General features: G+C 35.2%; 2 protein-coding genes across 2 annotated transcripts; one reads left to right on the top strand and one right to left on the bottom strand.

The window, feature by feature from the left end:
* Positions 1–2,582: 2,582 nt before the first annotated feature.
* Positions 2,583–3,986, top strand: LOC109151953 (putative late blight resistance protein homolog R1A-4). Its single transcript, XM_019299542.1, has 2 exons — positions 2,583–3,370; positions 3,452–3,986. Exons 1-2 carry the CDS (start codon positions 2,583–2,585, stop codon positions 3,984–3,986), a joined length of 1,323 nt encoding a protein of 440 aa, XP_019155087.1.
* An 8,268-nt stretch (positions 3,987–12,254) lies between these two features.
* On the bottom strand, positions 12,255–14,743 carry LOC109151952 (late blight resistance protein R1-A-like). Its single transcript, XM_019299541.1, has 2 exons — positions 12,656–14,743; positions 12,255–12,566 (listed from the first exon to the last, which is right to left on the bottom strand). Exons 1-2 carry the CDS (start codon positions 14,741–14,743, stop codon positions 12,255–12,257), a joined length of 2,400 nt encoding a protein of 799 aa, XP_019155086.1.
* Between the last annotated feature and the right edge of the window lie 121 nt (positions 14,744–14,864).

Raw genomic sequence — 14,864 nt, 5'->3', positions numbered from 1 at the left:
ACAACCCAGCCCACCTGTGATTTTTAATGAAGATACAGCACATATGATGAATTCTCTCTACCAGAATCTTGGTTTCTTGCTCGCCTTTCTCGATGAATTAGTGAAGAAGAAACCAGGGATAGATGAAGCTGCATTCAAAGATTTGGAAGCCAAAATCAAAGACTTCGCCTTTTTAGCAGAAGATGAAGTTGAATCATATCTGGCAACGATATATATGGAGGCGGCAGATAAAGAGATGACACTCTTTCAGAACCTACAACAAGTACTAGGTGAAGATGCAGAGATGATACTCTTTCAGAACCTACGACAACTATCTGAAAAAACCCAAAACTTCGTCAACACAATTAAAAGCCAATACTATGATTCAGCCGTCCAAAATTTGCCAAAGGTATCACCACAGTCTTTGCTTACTGTATTAATTAGCATGCAGTAACATTATATTGATGATACATTATTTCAAAATGAGTTTTTTTCCCAAAATGATCAATCCACTATTGCTCATTCTCAATTTTGTATTTCGACTTTCAATTGCACCAAATGTGGTCCCTCGACTTTCAAAAACTCACCCAATTTAGTCCTTCGTTTGGTTTTCCGTCTACTCAGTGTTAAAATGGGGGGCATTTTCGTCCATTTATGTCTTATATATATATATATATATATATATATATATATATATATATATATATATATATATATATATATATATATATATATATATATATATATATATATATATATATATATATATATATATATATATATATATATATATATATATATATATATATAGAATTAGGTTCTGGTGCGGTTGTGCGGTTTAATTTGGGTCATTCATCTCGCTTAAATCAACGTCCAGGATTACCAAAATTTAAAAAAAAAAAAACGCGGTGGCAATTTTGTAATTTTTGCATCTAGGTCAAAATTAAGGTGAACGGTTCTGTGATTAATGTGCGTGAGTTTTGTATATAAGATGAGTGAGTCTTGCGCGTAAGGTGCGTGAGTTTTGTGCTTAATATGCGCGGGGTTGTGCTTAATGTGAGTAGTTGTTAAAACTTAAAGTGTGGGCTTTTGTGTTTAAGGTGCGTGAGATTTGTACTTAATGTGAGTGGAGTTTGTGTTTAATGTGCGTAGGGTTTGTGCTTAATGTGTGTGAGATTAGTGATTAATGTCAGTAGTTGTTGAAACTTAAAGTCTGTGAGTTAATACTTAAAGTGCGTGAGTTTTGTGTTTAATGTGCGTGAGGTTGTGCTTAATGTGCGTGGGTTTTGTACTTAATATGCATAAGTTTGTGCTTAATGTCAGTAGTTGTTGAAACTTAAGGTCTGTGAGTTAATACTTAAAGTGCGTGGATTTTGTACTTAATGTGCGTGAGGTTGTGCTTAATGTGCGGGGGTTTTGTACTTAATGTGCGTGAGTTTGTGCTTAAAATCTAACACTTAAGGTGCGTGTTTCTATCACTTAAGGTGCGCCATTTTTAGCTTATGCTTCTTACTTCCATACACGCGTTTTTTTTTTTTTTAATTTTCATTGATTTGACCCGTTGATCTAGAATTGATCAACGGCTCAGATCTAACCGCACAACCGCACAGGAAGCTATACCCGCACCTGAACCCTCCCCTATATATATATATATATATATATATATATATATATATATATATATATATATATATATATATATATATATATATATGAACATCAAAAGATAAAAGTAAAAAGTACTACGAGTATTTATGTAAGTTACGAAACTTATTGTAAAACGTGATAGGGATAGAGGAAAATTTTGTATGTTTAGACAACGGAAAAAAGTTTGTAGAAAAAGTTTAAAATTTTAAGGTTAGAGTGTGTGATTTTATTAGGTATTATATTTGTAAGAAAAATAATCTATAGAAATTCTAATTTGATAGAGTCTAAAAATGAAAAATAAACAAAAATGAAATAAATAAAAGAGATTTTTCCAAAATGGTCCCTCGACTATTTCTCAATGTGTATAATACGTAAACGGATGAAAATGCTCTCCATTTTAACACTGAGTAGACGGAAAACCTAACGGATGACTAAATTGGATGAGTTTTTAGATAGCGAATGACCACTTTTGGTGCAATTGAAAGTCGAAATGCAAAATTAAGAATGAGCAATAGTCCAGGGATCGAAAAAACTCTTTTCAAAATTTACAAATTTTCCTCTACATGCAGGTACATACCCTTCCGTTAGATATTGGTTCAAACCACAAGAGCGGATCTGCACAGCGGTTCTCAAAGATTGAGGACAGAATGGTTAGGCGTAGAAGTGAATTAAATACAATAATGAATCAGCTCATTGGTCGCCCATGGAAAGTCATTTCCATTCTTGGGATGGGCGGGATCGGTAAAACTACTTTAGCCAAAAGAGTTTACGAAGATCCATTAGTGGTATCCCACTTTGACCTTCGTGCATGGACTACTGTCTCTCAAGAAGTTAACGTGAGACAAATTCTCTGCAACCTTCTTTGGTCCATTGAGACAAGAACGAATACTGACGGAAGCACAGTTGATCTAGCGCACAAACTTCGGCAACGTTTGATGGGTCAGTGGTATCTGATTATGGTGGATGACGTATGGGAAACCGATGTTTGGAATCATCTCACAAGATGTTTTCCTAAAAGTCTTGGAGGTGCAGTATTGGTAACCTCTCGGCTAAAAGAGATTGCAGACTACACTACATCAAGTAACAAGAATCTTCATAACTTGCATGTTCTCGATTCTAATGAAAGTTGGGAACTATTTTGCAGTCACATTTTCTTGAAACAACCCTTGCGCTCTAAATTCAAGACAATTCGAAGGAATATTGTTGAAAAGTGTGGGGGGCTACCCTTGGCAATTGTTGTACCTGCTGGACTTATATCCCGACTCAGCAAAGTTAAACAATTGGAAAATATTGAGGAAGAAATGAACTATCTTGCTAGTACAGATATTGGTGAACAATGTTCACGAATTCTTATTGTAAGTTACAACCATTTACCTCAGCATTTGAAAGCTTGCTTTTTATATTTAGGAGTTTTCTCAGGCCATAATGAAATTCCAGTTAAAAAGCTTGTTAGGTTATGGATTGTCGAGGGGTTTGTGAAGAAGTCAGTGGGGGATAAGGAATTGGAAGAAGTGGGTGTTGGGTATTTACAAGATCTTATTAGTAAAAGCCTTGTCCAAATTGATAAGCTTAAATGTGATGGCCAAATCAAGACATGTAGGATGCATCATCTCCTGCGCGTACTTTGTGTGAGACAAGCAAGAAACGAAAAACTTTTGTATGTTGAAGACGATGGTTTTGATATGTGCAACATTATTAGTTCTAAAAAAGCCTGTGGTATTCGGGGTTGGCTAGGTTTTAGATCGTCAAAGCCGCATAAGCATTTTGATATGCGTAACAGTATTTTAAAAAAACCCCATGGTGCTTCTTGTTGGCTATGTTTTAGATCGTCAAAGCCTGAGCCTTTTGATATGTGCAGCAGTTCCAAAAAAGCCGGTGGTACTTGTCGTTGGCTAAGTTTTAGATCATCAAATTTAAAGTCTGAACATTTTGATTTTTGCAACAGTAAAGCCCGCTCCATTTTGTGTTTGCATAAAGATGAAATAATGCCAATGGTCAATGATCCAAAGCCTCTAAACTTCAGCTTGTTAATAGTTCTAGATTTGACTTCTCCCTTGTACAACAAGGGAGTCCATTTGTCCGCCCGAGATCATCTATCCAATATGGTTCTTCTAAGATACCTAGCTTTTGAGATGGATAGGTCTCTTGGCTTCCAGGGTCTCAAGAATCTACTGTCTAAAAATAAAAAATTGCGAACACTTATGGTTTCACATAGTGCCCCTCACTGGCAAGTGTATTCTTCTCATTTGCCATCCACAATTTGGGGATCACCACAGTTAAGGCATCTTGAGTTTAGAAACTTCTTTAGAGTGGAGCCTCCAGGCATAGTGAAAGAGGACTTGCAAGTTGGTATTGGTTGAGCATATTTCATTGCACGGGAGAAGTTATTTCTAGGATTCCCAACGTATAAACGTTAGGGACTTTTTTGTGAAAATAGATTGATTTCTGACGATGGTGTGTCTTGCAATGGTGTTATCAGCTTGAAAAATCTATGTTATTTGAATCAACTTGAGGTTTTAACTATTGAAGCTGAGTATGCCATTTATAAGCGTATGTTGCTTCCAAGTATAGATGCACTTCCCTGTAACCTTAGGAAGCTGAAACTAAGCAAGACTTATTTGCCATGGAAGGATAATATATCAACAATTGCCTTGTTGCCTAGACTAGAGGTTCTCAAACTAAAAATTGATGCTTTCTATGGGCCCGTGTGGGAACCAACTGAAGGGGGATTTCTTCGATTAAAGTTTTTGCTGCTTGAAAATGAACAACTCATGATTTGGAATGCCTTTGATGATGAGTTCCCTATGCTTGAGCGCCTAGTCCTCAAGTATTGTAACACATTGGAAGAGATCCCAAGTTCTTTCTCAACCATTAATTCTCTCCAATCCATTGCCTTAGAAAGGTGTAAGCCTTCCCTTTTGACTTGTGCCAAGAATATTCAAGAAGAACGGCTCACCTATGGATATGATGGTTTTGTTGTTACTGACCGCACTCCTCAGGTCCATCTCTTTTGCACTTTTTTTTTCCACTATGATAAGTTCCTCACTTTTTTTTTTTTTTGATTTTGTATTATGTGTGTTGATGAATGCAGTACACTTTTGAACAAAGTATGAGCCATGGTTTTTACACAAGTTGAAGCCCATGAGCAGGGCCTCCGCAGGGGGAATGCAATATCTGTTGATTCAATTGAATGCAGTAAGTACACTTATGAGCAACTTAAATATGTTATTGGTATGAACGTTGAGAAGCCAATTAATAAGCACACATCTTCTTGTTTCTTGTTTCAACTATTTCTTCGCAAAGTTGTGTTGCTTTAGGAGTTTAGGTATGTGCATATTATTATATTTAACATTCTTCCAAAGGTTGAACCCCAACCCTAAGGGCCCCCCACACCCCAATATGTATGGTAAATAAAAGAATATTGCACTTTAATAGAAAAGAGGGGTGGGGATGCAACACAAGGACTTCCCAGGGATTGATTGGTAGATTGGTAGGTTTTCAAAAACTAAAGATCTGTTATAAAGATTAATTATTGTGGACATTATGAGAATTGATTGTATAATGATTAAATATTTATGTTTATCATTATTGCTTTCTGTTACAAGTGTATATTATATATATTGTTATAATATGTAGAAATAGATGATAAATGAGAAGATTCCTCTCCATTCTCTATATTTTCCTTCTTTCTACTGTTTGATTTTATAACACGATATCTGGCTTTGCTCTACCTCCTCAGTGAACCTAAACGCTTCACGATCTGCTTCGACGCATTGGTGGATTTTTTTTTCGCCCCTCTGCATTTTGCCGATCATCATATCGGGCGACCCGAAATCCAACTCCGTCCTCTAATGCAATGGCCGATCCGTCATCATCCGCTACCTTGACCGCTCCCTCGAGGTAGCCGTCTACGCCGAGCATGCTTATTAGACCATCGTCGCCAGGTACTCCCCAACAGCGAGTGAATTACCTCCGCCGACGTCTCCGGCACCATCCGGATCTAAGGCACCCACAACGATTTTGTACTCAAGAAAGAATTCCGAGTGCTCTCCGTTCAGATCGACGATCTCCAGTGGTCCCTCGATGGGATGCGCATTCTCGCTTCCGGTGATGGCAATGGCAAGTCCTTAGTTCAAGCCGACAAGGCCTTTCCGGATTGCAACATGCGAAGAAGATTTCTTGATGAATTTTATGAAGGACCCCCTTTTAAGTTCAAGCTATCTCACAGAACAGGGGGTAAAATTTGAGAGTTATCCCCCGGGAATGGCCATCATGGCGAATCAGTCACCCGCCATGGAGGCAATTCAGACGACGGAGACTTCGCAAGGACAATCGGCGGTCGTAGCTGATCTATCGCGATCGTCCGAAGTTTGAAAGATTCTGAATATGAATTTGATCTTTGAGTGACTAATGACTTATGACTCGTGAATGAAGTCTGCAACTTCTATTTTTAATGCTATGCTACTATGCAAAAATGCTATGTGCTTAACAGCTAAAAGTGAGTCACACCATGTTGGTTTGCCTGAAGCAAACAAATTGCTAATATTTGATAATATTTCACCATCTAATACTTCTTTTGGCATTTAATCTCCCTAAGATTGTCGAATGTTTGACTTATTTTGTTCAATGTGTATGCTTGTCCTATCTAATTTTATATGCCATTTGTGGTTAATTTCATATACATTTGACAACTTATTATGTTGTGATAATCTTTACATTTTAGAGACCCATTTTTTAATTATGGCATGACCAATTGGGTCTCTTAGGGCAAACATAATGAGTTAGATATTACAATTTCTTATCCACATGAGTATTTTATAGAGCATGTGTGAAGGAGAAATTACTGAATTATTTGTTTTGGGGATATACTTTTGTTCTAAATCCAAATCTAACTCACTGCATATCACAAATCCATCTCTCAAGCATTGTTATGATTGTTATACCTAGTACATGGTTTCAAAATATACATTTCCCTATCTGCGTCATTATTTATAGTGCGCAGTCTATTTCAAATATATCACCAGCACAACGTACCTCTAAAAAGGCTACAAAAGAAGCCTCCGTCTCTTGATTAATTAATATCAAGATGACATAATAAGAGACCAATACATATGCTTAGGTAAGCTGACTGCATACTTAATTAATGAAGATCGTTTCTCGGCATTAGGGGGAGATAAGTGTTCAAATTTAATAGAATGTCAAGAAATTTCATAGAATGAAAATATCTTTATTATTTAAATTCATGTATTAGTTAGACTGAACTTCTTTAGACTGAACTGGAAGTTCAGTAGATGATATATTTGCGATATTAGCAAATAATCTGTCAAATACATCTATTGATCATACTGATCATAAAAGAGTGACTAGGTCTCATATATCTTCTCCAATTTGGACCAAATATATCTACTGATACTTCTTGACGCCAGAAGTGTAAGAGATCTATCGGTGTAAGAGATAAGAATCATTATACGAGATCTAGTAAATAAACATTATCACTCTTGAAATAACATAGAACAATTTAGTCCTGAAGACGCTTGTCCAGATGACAAGAAACCCTAGTCAATTTATAGGTGCACCAAACAAACACAATACTAGGGATGCGAAACGACTAGATCAATATATCTTTGTGAAATGTCTAGAATCTAGTTGTTTTAGAAATTGCCATTAACAATTATAAATATGGGAGGGATTGAAGAGATTTATGAAAGTACTATAGTTGTGGACAACACAATTTCCTTTACAAATTGCTCCGTTATATGATAATCTGGATCCAGAGTTAGACACCGGAAGTGTCATGACTATTTAACGTATAAAGGAGTAATTAAGGCATAGCTCGACTCGCTAATATATATATATATATATATATATATATATATATATATATATATATATATATATATATATATATATATATATATATATATATATATATATATATATATATATATTCTCTTTATAACAATACACCGTTGAGTGTTGACCCTGAAGGTTACAAATGAGTGTGTGCATGAAAGAGAAATAAGAATAACGAGGTGATAAGATATGAAGCGAATTTGTAGCCTATGGGTTCACGCGGAGATCCTTAATTGATTTTAATCAAATATACCCTCTCATGGTAAATGGCATTAAGTTCCGCTACATACTACAATTGGAAGAATAATAAATTTCGATATGCAGTTAAATTTATTTTGAAAAATCCCTGATGGATTTATATTTCTCGAAATGAGGATTTATTTACGTATTATTATGTGCCATTGTTTACTCTTTAAAGAGTTGCGAATGTGGTTATTATCCTCATGTAGAAGGAATAATATGTACCATTATGTGCTCAATAAAGAGTTGATAATGGACTTATTTATTATCTCAGTCAATATTGATGGTATAAACATCAATGAAATATCTAAAGAGTTTGATGATATCAGTTAATGTTTAAAGAGGGAGATTTTGAAGCAAAAGTTTGGTTAAGTTAAGTTTTATCTCGACCTGAAGATCGAGTTTTTCCTTAAAAAAATTTTATACACCAATAAGTCAATATATAATGAGTTACTTGGGTACTGGCTATTATTTTTGTATTCCCATAATGCCAAGTTCCAAAACTAGTTGTACTATATTTACCTCCATTGTCCTATAAAGAGACAGTAAAGATTGTATTGCACAAATGATAAAAGGACATATAATGAAATCATTTTGACTAGACATTATGATGTCAATATTATACCCATGTGAGCTCTAGAAGAGTCACGAGATTATTATAGAATATATTCATTCCATTGACAATTGTACATATTTATTTACTAAATTCCTCTATACATTTTGAAAATTTAATGTATGGACTTAAAGATTGTTATCTTGAGGGGGAGTATCATTTTACATAAATCAATCCTGAAGATTGGGTCTTGACATCTAATGATTGTACTCTTTTCCTTAGCTAAATTTTTTCCCTACTGGGTTTTCTTAGTTTAAGGTTTTTAATGAGGCAGCTAATCTAAAACAAGAATACACATACATCATGCACTTTTTCCTTAATTAAGTTTTTTCCACGCGATTTTCTTAATGAGGTTTTTAACAAGGCATGGGTATGATATAGTAATGTAAATGGGAAAAAGTTGCAAAATAATTGCTTAAATAAACAAATCTCAAAATCCTGAAGATGATGCCGATTGTACCCTGAAGGCTTATGATTGTACTCTTTTTCCTTTGATTAAGTTTTTTTCCAAAGGGTTTTCTTAAATTAAGGTTTTAATGAGGCAATCAATAGAATCTATGATTTTACAAATATCATGTACTCTTTTCTTCAACTAGATTTTTCCCACGTGGTTTTCCTAGTGAAGTTTTTAACGAGGCTTGAATGAATATATATATATATATATATATATATATATATATATATATATATATATATATATATATATATATATATATATATATATACTCCATTTGTCTAGGTTTTTTTCCACAGGATTTTCCTAGCAAATTTTTGACGAGGCATGAATGTGAGAAGATAATGTCCAAGGGGAGTGTTATAAAGATTAATTATTGTGGACGTTATGAGGATTGATTGTATAACGGTTAAATATTTATGTTTAGCATTATTATTTTTTGTTACAAGTGTGTGTGTGTGTGTATATATATATATATATATATATATATATATATATATATATATATATATATATATTGTTGTAATATGTGGAAATAGATGATGAATGAGAATATCCCTCTCCATTCTTCGTATTTTCCTTTTGATTTTACAACATAAAGTAATTATTCCATTGCCTTTTTCCAATTAAGGTTGTATGCAAGTCGGTAATTGGATTATTGTTTTATGAGATAGATGAGAAAAAATAAAATCTTGAGTAAGGAGGAGAGAAAAATGATACTCCAATTATCGTTTTATGAGGAAAATAAATTTTGGAGTAATGAGGAGAGAGAAAACGGTACTCCAATCACCGTTTCTCTCTCCTCAATTTCTACCAAAAATAATACACCGCATTTCAACTAGTCATAGAGGTAAAGTTTGAAAAGAATAACCAGGGATCGAGTCTCAACAGCAGCAGTGTGGGAGCAACCTCCCAAAGTGCGGGAGGCTCCTTGTGCGCAGTAAGCAAAAGTTTAGCCTCTGTGGTTCATGTTCAATTGAGTTACCATGATTTACATCCTCCTAGATGCTCTGTCGGGCCAGGGTGTGGAGGGCCCTTAGGGTTGTGATTCAACCTTTTGGAAAGAATAATACACAGCATTTGCCCGCATGGGTAGCTCAACTGATCATATGGGTGAAGTTTGGGAAGAATGACCAGGGATCGAGTCTCACCAGCCACAGTGTGGGAGTAACCTCTCAAATGAGGGGGTTACTTGTGCGCAGTAAGCAAAGGTCTAGCCTCTATGGTTCAGTTGAGCTACCAATCTGTCGGGCCGGGGTGTGGGGCCCTTGGGGTTGGAAATTCAACCTTTTGGGAAGAATAATACACAGAATTTGCTTCCACGAGCTTAGCTCAATGGTTTATTAAGCAATTGGAGAAGAATAATACACAACATTCCCTCCTCTACCTACCCAAGATGAGTGTTTTGGAGTAATTGATAATTGTATTCACAGTCTATCAATAGGAATATAGAACGACAGAATTAGGGGTAGGCATTTCGGACTTCGATTCTGTTTTTTTTTCTATTTTGATTTTAAAAAAAAATTAAAGAATTCGGTTTAACATTAGAGTTCGATATGATTTCGGTTCAGTTTTGAATCGGTATTCGGTTCAGCCGCCCTACCCCACCTTAGGCTCGCGGGCCTTGGAGGGAACCCGCCAAATTTGAATATATTTAAATTTAAATAAAAATTAATATGAAAAAGTTAATAACTATGAAACCCATATATATATATATATATATATATATATATATATATATATATATATATATATATATATATATATATATATATATATGTTTTTTTTTTTGAGTACTACAATATCTGTCCATGCTTCCACTGGGGTTTGAACCCGTGACCTCTCATTTGGAAAAACCACAAAGGTGTTATTGAGCTATTACAAGTTATTTAACAAATCTATACTTATTTGTTAAAAAATAATATCTTTATTTCATTTATTACGGTATTGATATTGAAATCTAATTATAATAAAAGAAATTATAAGAAAAACTAATTTCATACACGCCTATTAACAAACCGAACATAAATGAACAGAGGTTGTTCGTGTTCGTTCGTTAAGATTTTTGGAATGTTCGTGTTCATGTTTGTTTGTAAGGTTTTTGAAAATCCTGTTCGTGTTCGTTTGTTAAGCATTCATTAGTGTATGTTAACGTTCGCGAACATGTTCACCAACGTGTTCGTTAATGTTAACGAACATGTTCGTTAACAAGCACGTTCGCGAACATGTTCGTTCATGTTCATAAACACGTTCGCGAACGCTTAATAACCAAATACATGTACATATTCATGATCGCAATCTGTTCGTGAACAATAAGTCAATAAATAATTTATGTTCACGAACTATAACCAAACAAGCAAGACAATTACAAAACTAACACAAATAATTGAATAAGTCCAATCGTAACATCTACTATCAAAATGAAAATACACGTCTTCTCAAAAAATTAGATAAAAAAAAATGTACACACACAAATTGTTTGTTCACATTACAAGCCAAACACATAAAACTTATAACATAAGATACTTTTAGATTATGCATCCACCATCCCATTCCAACCTTCAACTCCAAGCTTATTATATATATATATATATATATATATATATATATATATATATATATATATATAAATTTAAGTGCTTGTTTGTGAACATGTTCGTGAATATTATTAACGAACAATAAACGAGCTTGTTCGTGAACATTATTAAAACGAATACTAAATGAGCGTGTTCATGAACAATATTAAATGAACACAAACGAGCTTGTTCACGAGCTTTTAGCAAACAAGCTTATAAATGTTCAGACTCTGTTCGTTTATCAATCGAGCTCTAGAATTTGTTCATTTATGTTCGTTTACTTAAATAAACGAACGCTTACCGAACACGAACACGAGTTATTTACCGAAAGCTCGGTTCGCTAACACTCCTTTGCTAAAAGCTAATTTTTTTTTTGAAACACGATACCTACTATGTTCAAATTATTTATATTAAAAAAATATATAAGTTTTAAAAATGCATTGAACAAAGTAAGTATTGTGTTTCAAAAAAAAAAAAAAAAAAAAAAACAATTTAGCTTTTAACAAATGAAATTAGTTTTTCTTATAATTTATTTTATTATAATTAGATTTCAATATCAATACCATAATAAATGAAATTGAGATATTTTATTGACAATAGGTCAATGATGTTAAAACTGACAACAGACAAAATATTGAGGACAAGTAAGAAATTATTAGCATCTAACAGCGGCAGCATCATTATTTCTTATATCTTATACAATATAATGGCAATTGGCAGTAACATATCCTGTGATTCATCATAGGAATTCGCCCCATCACTGAAAATATAATGCAAAATGGGGAACATATATGAAACCAGATGAGAATTGAAGAAGATATTTTAAACAGATTTGGCAAATAAAACAAACAATATAATAGAAGAGAAAAGAAACACAGATATACCTAGCAAGCTAGCTAAAATCATGAATCACGTCGTCGACAACAACAGTAAGTGGTGTAAGGAAAGCATGAACTCGAAGTAGGCACGCACGCCTGATATTGTGCGCCTCCCAAGGGTTGTTTGCCTCTTTCCGAAGCCACTTTCGCTTCTCCAGAATCTTAATGGCAGAAGTGACAACACGAGGGGAACACTGCTCCACCTTAATTGTCTCTAGGATGTCAATAAAGCTAACATTAAATGGGATCTCTTCCAAACAATAACAACGTCTTAGGATTAGACACTTTAGTGTTGGGAAATCAGCACTACACCTGACCTCCAATTTCTGGAGATTTATAGCAACACTTCTAAGTTAGGAAATTGTTCAAATGATCCCCACACTTGGCCAGAGAAGGCGTTTTCTAGTTTGAGCACCTTTAAACCTCTCAATATCCATGGAATTATCGAGATATTATTCCCGCTCAACCTCAACTTCTTCAGCCCTGTAGAAAACACTGGCCGCTCTAAATGGGTCATACTGTTTGCTGGGACTATAACCGTAAGTGTTTCGAGCTTCGAGAAACACCTAATATAATCCAAATTGATGGTGGGGTTTCTGTAAGATCCAGGGCTGCTACTTGGCTCAAAGGCACCTTTATAGAAAACCTTCAGATATTTTAAGTTTGGGAACTTCCTATACACCTCTTCTGTGAAATGAGTTGGACTAACCCACGATAATGTTTGCAATTGCTCTATATTCCAGTTTGGAGGATCCACCTCATAGTAATTGCCAAGTTCAAGATGCCTTAAATGTGGTAACTCCCAAATTCTGAATGACAAATGGCCAGTTCTATGTAGTTGTGGCTCACCACCAGAAACAATAACTGTCTGCAAATTCTGATTGTTTGACACTACATCACCTAAACCATCAAACCACGGTGGTACAAATAGGTATCTCAGAAAAACTAAATCTCTTAAATGCAATGGCACAATTTTGAAGATTTGAAGTGCACTCAAAGCCACAATTCTCAATAGCTTGAAAGATACCGACTTTACATAATCTCCATGAAAGAAGAAAAGAGAGCGAGGGTTATTTGTAGTAAAGAGCGTGTAATAATCCAACTTATGCGAGTATAAACCTAACCAACGACATGAATTTACAAACATGTCTAATGGCAATCCTAAATCTTTTCGAGTATACACCGCACATAGGAGACCCTCTTTTTTAGTTTCTCTTGTACAGAAGTCCCATAAGGAGCTATGTATCCAGCAAACATTAGTCATCTTATGTTTCCATTTGCTGATTGAGACTAGACCACTATGAACAAGACCATCTAAATAGCAGCAACCTTCCTCTTCTAAATCCTTCACCAATTGCCTCCCAAATCCCTTACACTCCATTTGCCTCACAAATCCCTCAGCAATCCATATCCTAATAAGCCTTTTCACATTGATTTTAAAGCCTTTTGGATAGATTGCAAAATGTAAAAAACAAACTTTCAAATGCTGTGGCAATTGATTGTAAGATAGAGTAAGCTTACTTAAGTGCTCAGCATCATTGTATAGAGGTCCCAATGTCTCGACTTCCTTTTCAATCTTCTTCCATTCCTTTAAAATGTAACCGCATTTAGACAAACGCTCTGCAATTGCAACAATTGACCGTGGCAACCCTTCGCATTCATTCACAACATGTTTGGCAATTTCTACAAATTTTGGTGCTCTAAGCTCTTTGGGAGAGAGATTGTTGCAAAATAGATCCCAACTTCTGTTTGGATATAATATGCACATTTTATGCACATTACCAAATGTGGCAGCATCACAACCAACAGTATTGAACTGAGTTGACAGCAATATACGGATTCGGAATGAATCATTAGGAAGACATGTTAGGATATCACCCAAAGCTCGGGTGTTTGGTATATTATCCAAAACAATAAAATACTGCTTCTGATGAGTACCTCCCAAGTGCTTGTGTAATTTCTCTTTTATTAGTTGAGAAAGAGTGTTTCCCTTGTACTCTTGAGGCACAGTAACCCAAGCTCGAACGTGACCTTCTGCCATATCTGAGCCATAGACTCTTTTAGCCAAAGTAGTCTTGCCAATGCCTGACAATCCTACAATTGAAACTATGTTTTTTGGCTCCAAGGTATGGAATAACATCTTTTCTACCGCATTGAAGGCGTCTTCATTAAATTGATCCTCAAGATTTGGAGAGCATGGTGAGGATGGTCCACCCAACACAACATTCTCAGGTTTCAACCAATGAATGGATGGATGAGTTTCAGTGACCATGGCCGCTTCGGGTTCACTGCTTCTGCTGTTGTTGATAATCTTGGACAGCTCTTCTGCATCTTCTGCAGCTTTTCGCAAGCTTTCATGGAGTTCCCCACGGGCTTTGGCTTGACACTCTCCGTCTTGGGCTAGAACAAAGCTTCTTAGTTGTATCTCAATGTCATCTTCAGCTTTGAGCGCAAAGTCTCTGATTTTGATTTCCAGATGACGACGGTCTTGGAGCACCACCATTGTTGTATTCCTTGTGCAGAAAGGCTTGCAAAGAAGAAAGCTTCTCAAACAGAGAATTCAATGGCTTTTCATCAAGAAGAGACTCTGTGGTTTCGTTTTCGGAACTCAAGGTCGATTGTTG

Source organism: Ipomoea nil, unplaced genomic scaffold (genome assembly GCF_001879475.1).
Source record: "Ipomoea nil cultivar Tokyo-kokei standard unplaced genomic scaffold, Asagao_1.1 scaffold2338, whole genome shotgun sequence".
NCBI classification, from domain to species: domain Eukaryota; kingdom Viridiplantae; phylum Streptophyta; class Magnoliopsida; order Solanales; family Convolvulaceae; genus Ipomoea; species Ipomoea nil.
This window is presented reverse-complemented; position numbering and strand designations above follow the sequence as displayed.

Excerpts from the sequence above, each read along its gene's own strand:
- LOC109151953 (XM_019299542.1), top strand. The coding sequence starts at position 2,583 with ATGGTGGATGACGTATGGGAAACCGATGTTTGGAATCATCTCACAAGA. Across the intron at positions 3,371-3,451 it reads GGTTGGCTAGGTTTTAGATC|ATCGTCAAAGCCTGAGCCTT; the intron begins GTCAAAGCCGCA and ends GCTATGTTTTAG.
- LOC109151952 (XM_019299541.1), bottom strand. The coding sequence starts at position 14,743 with ATGGTGGTGCTCCAAGACCGTCGTCATCTGGAAATCAAAATCAGAGAC. Across the intron at positions 12,567-12,655 it reads GGATATTGAGAGGTTTAAAG|AAATTGGAGGTCAGGTGTAG; the intron begins GTGCTCAAACTA and ends ATAAATCTCCAG.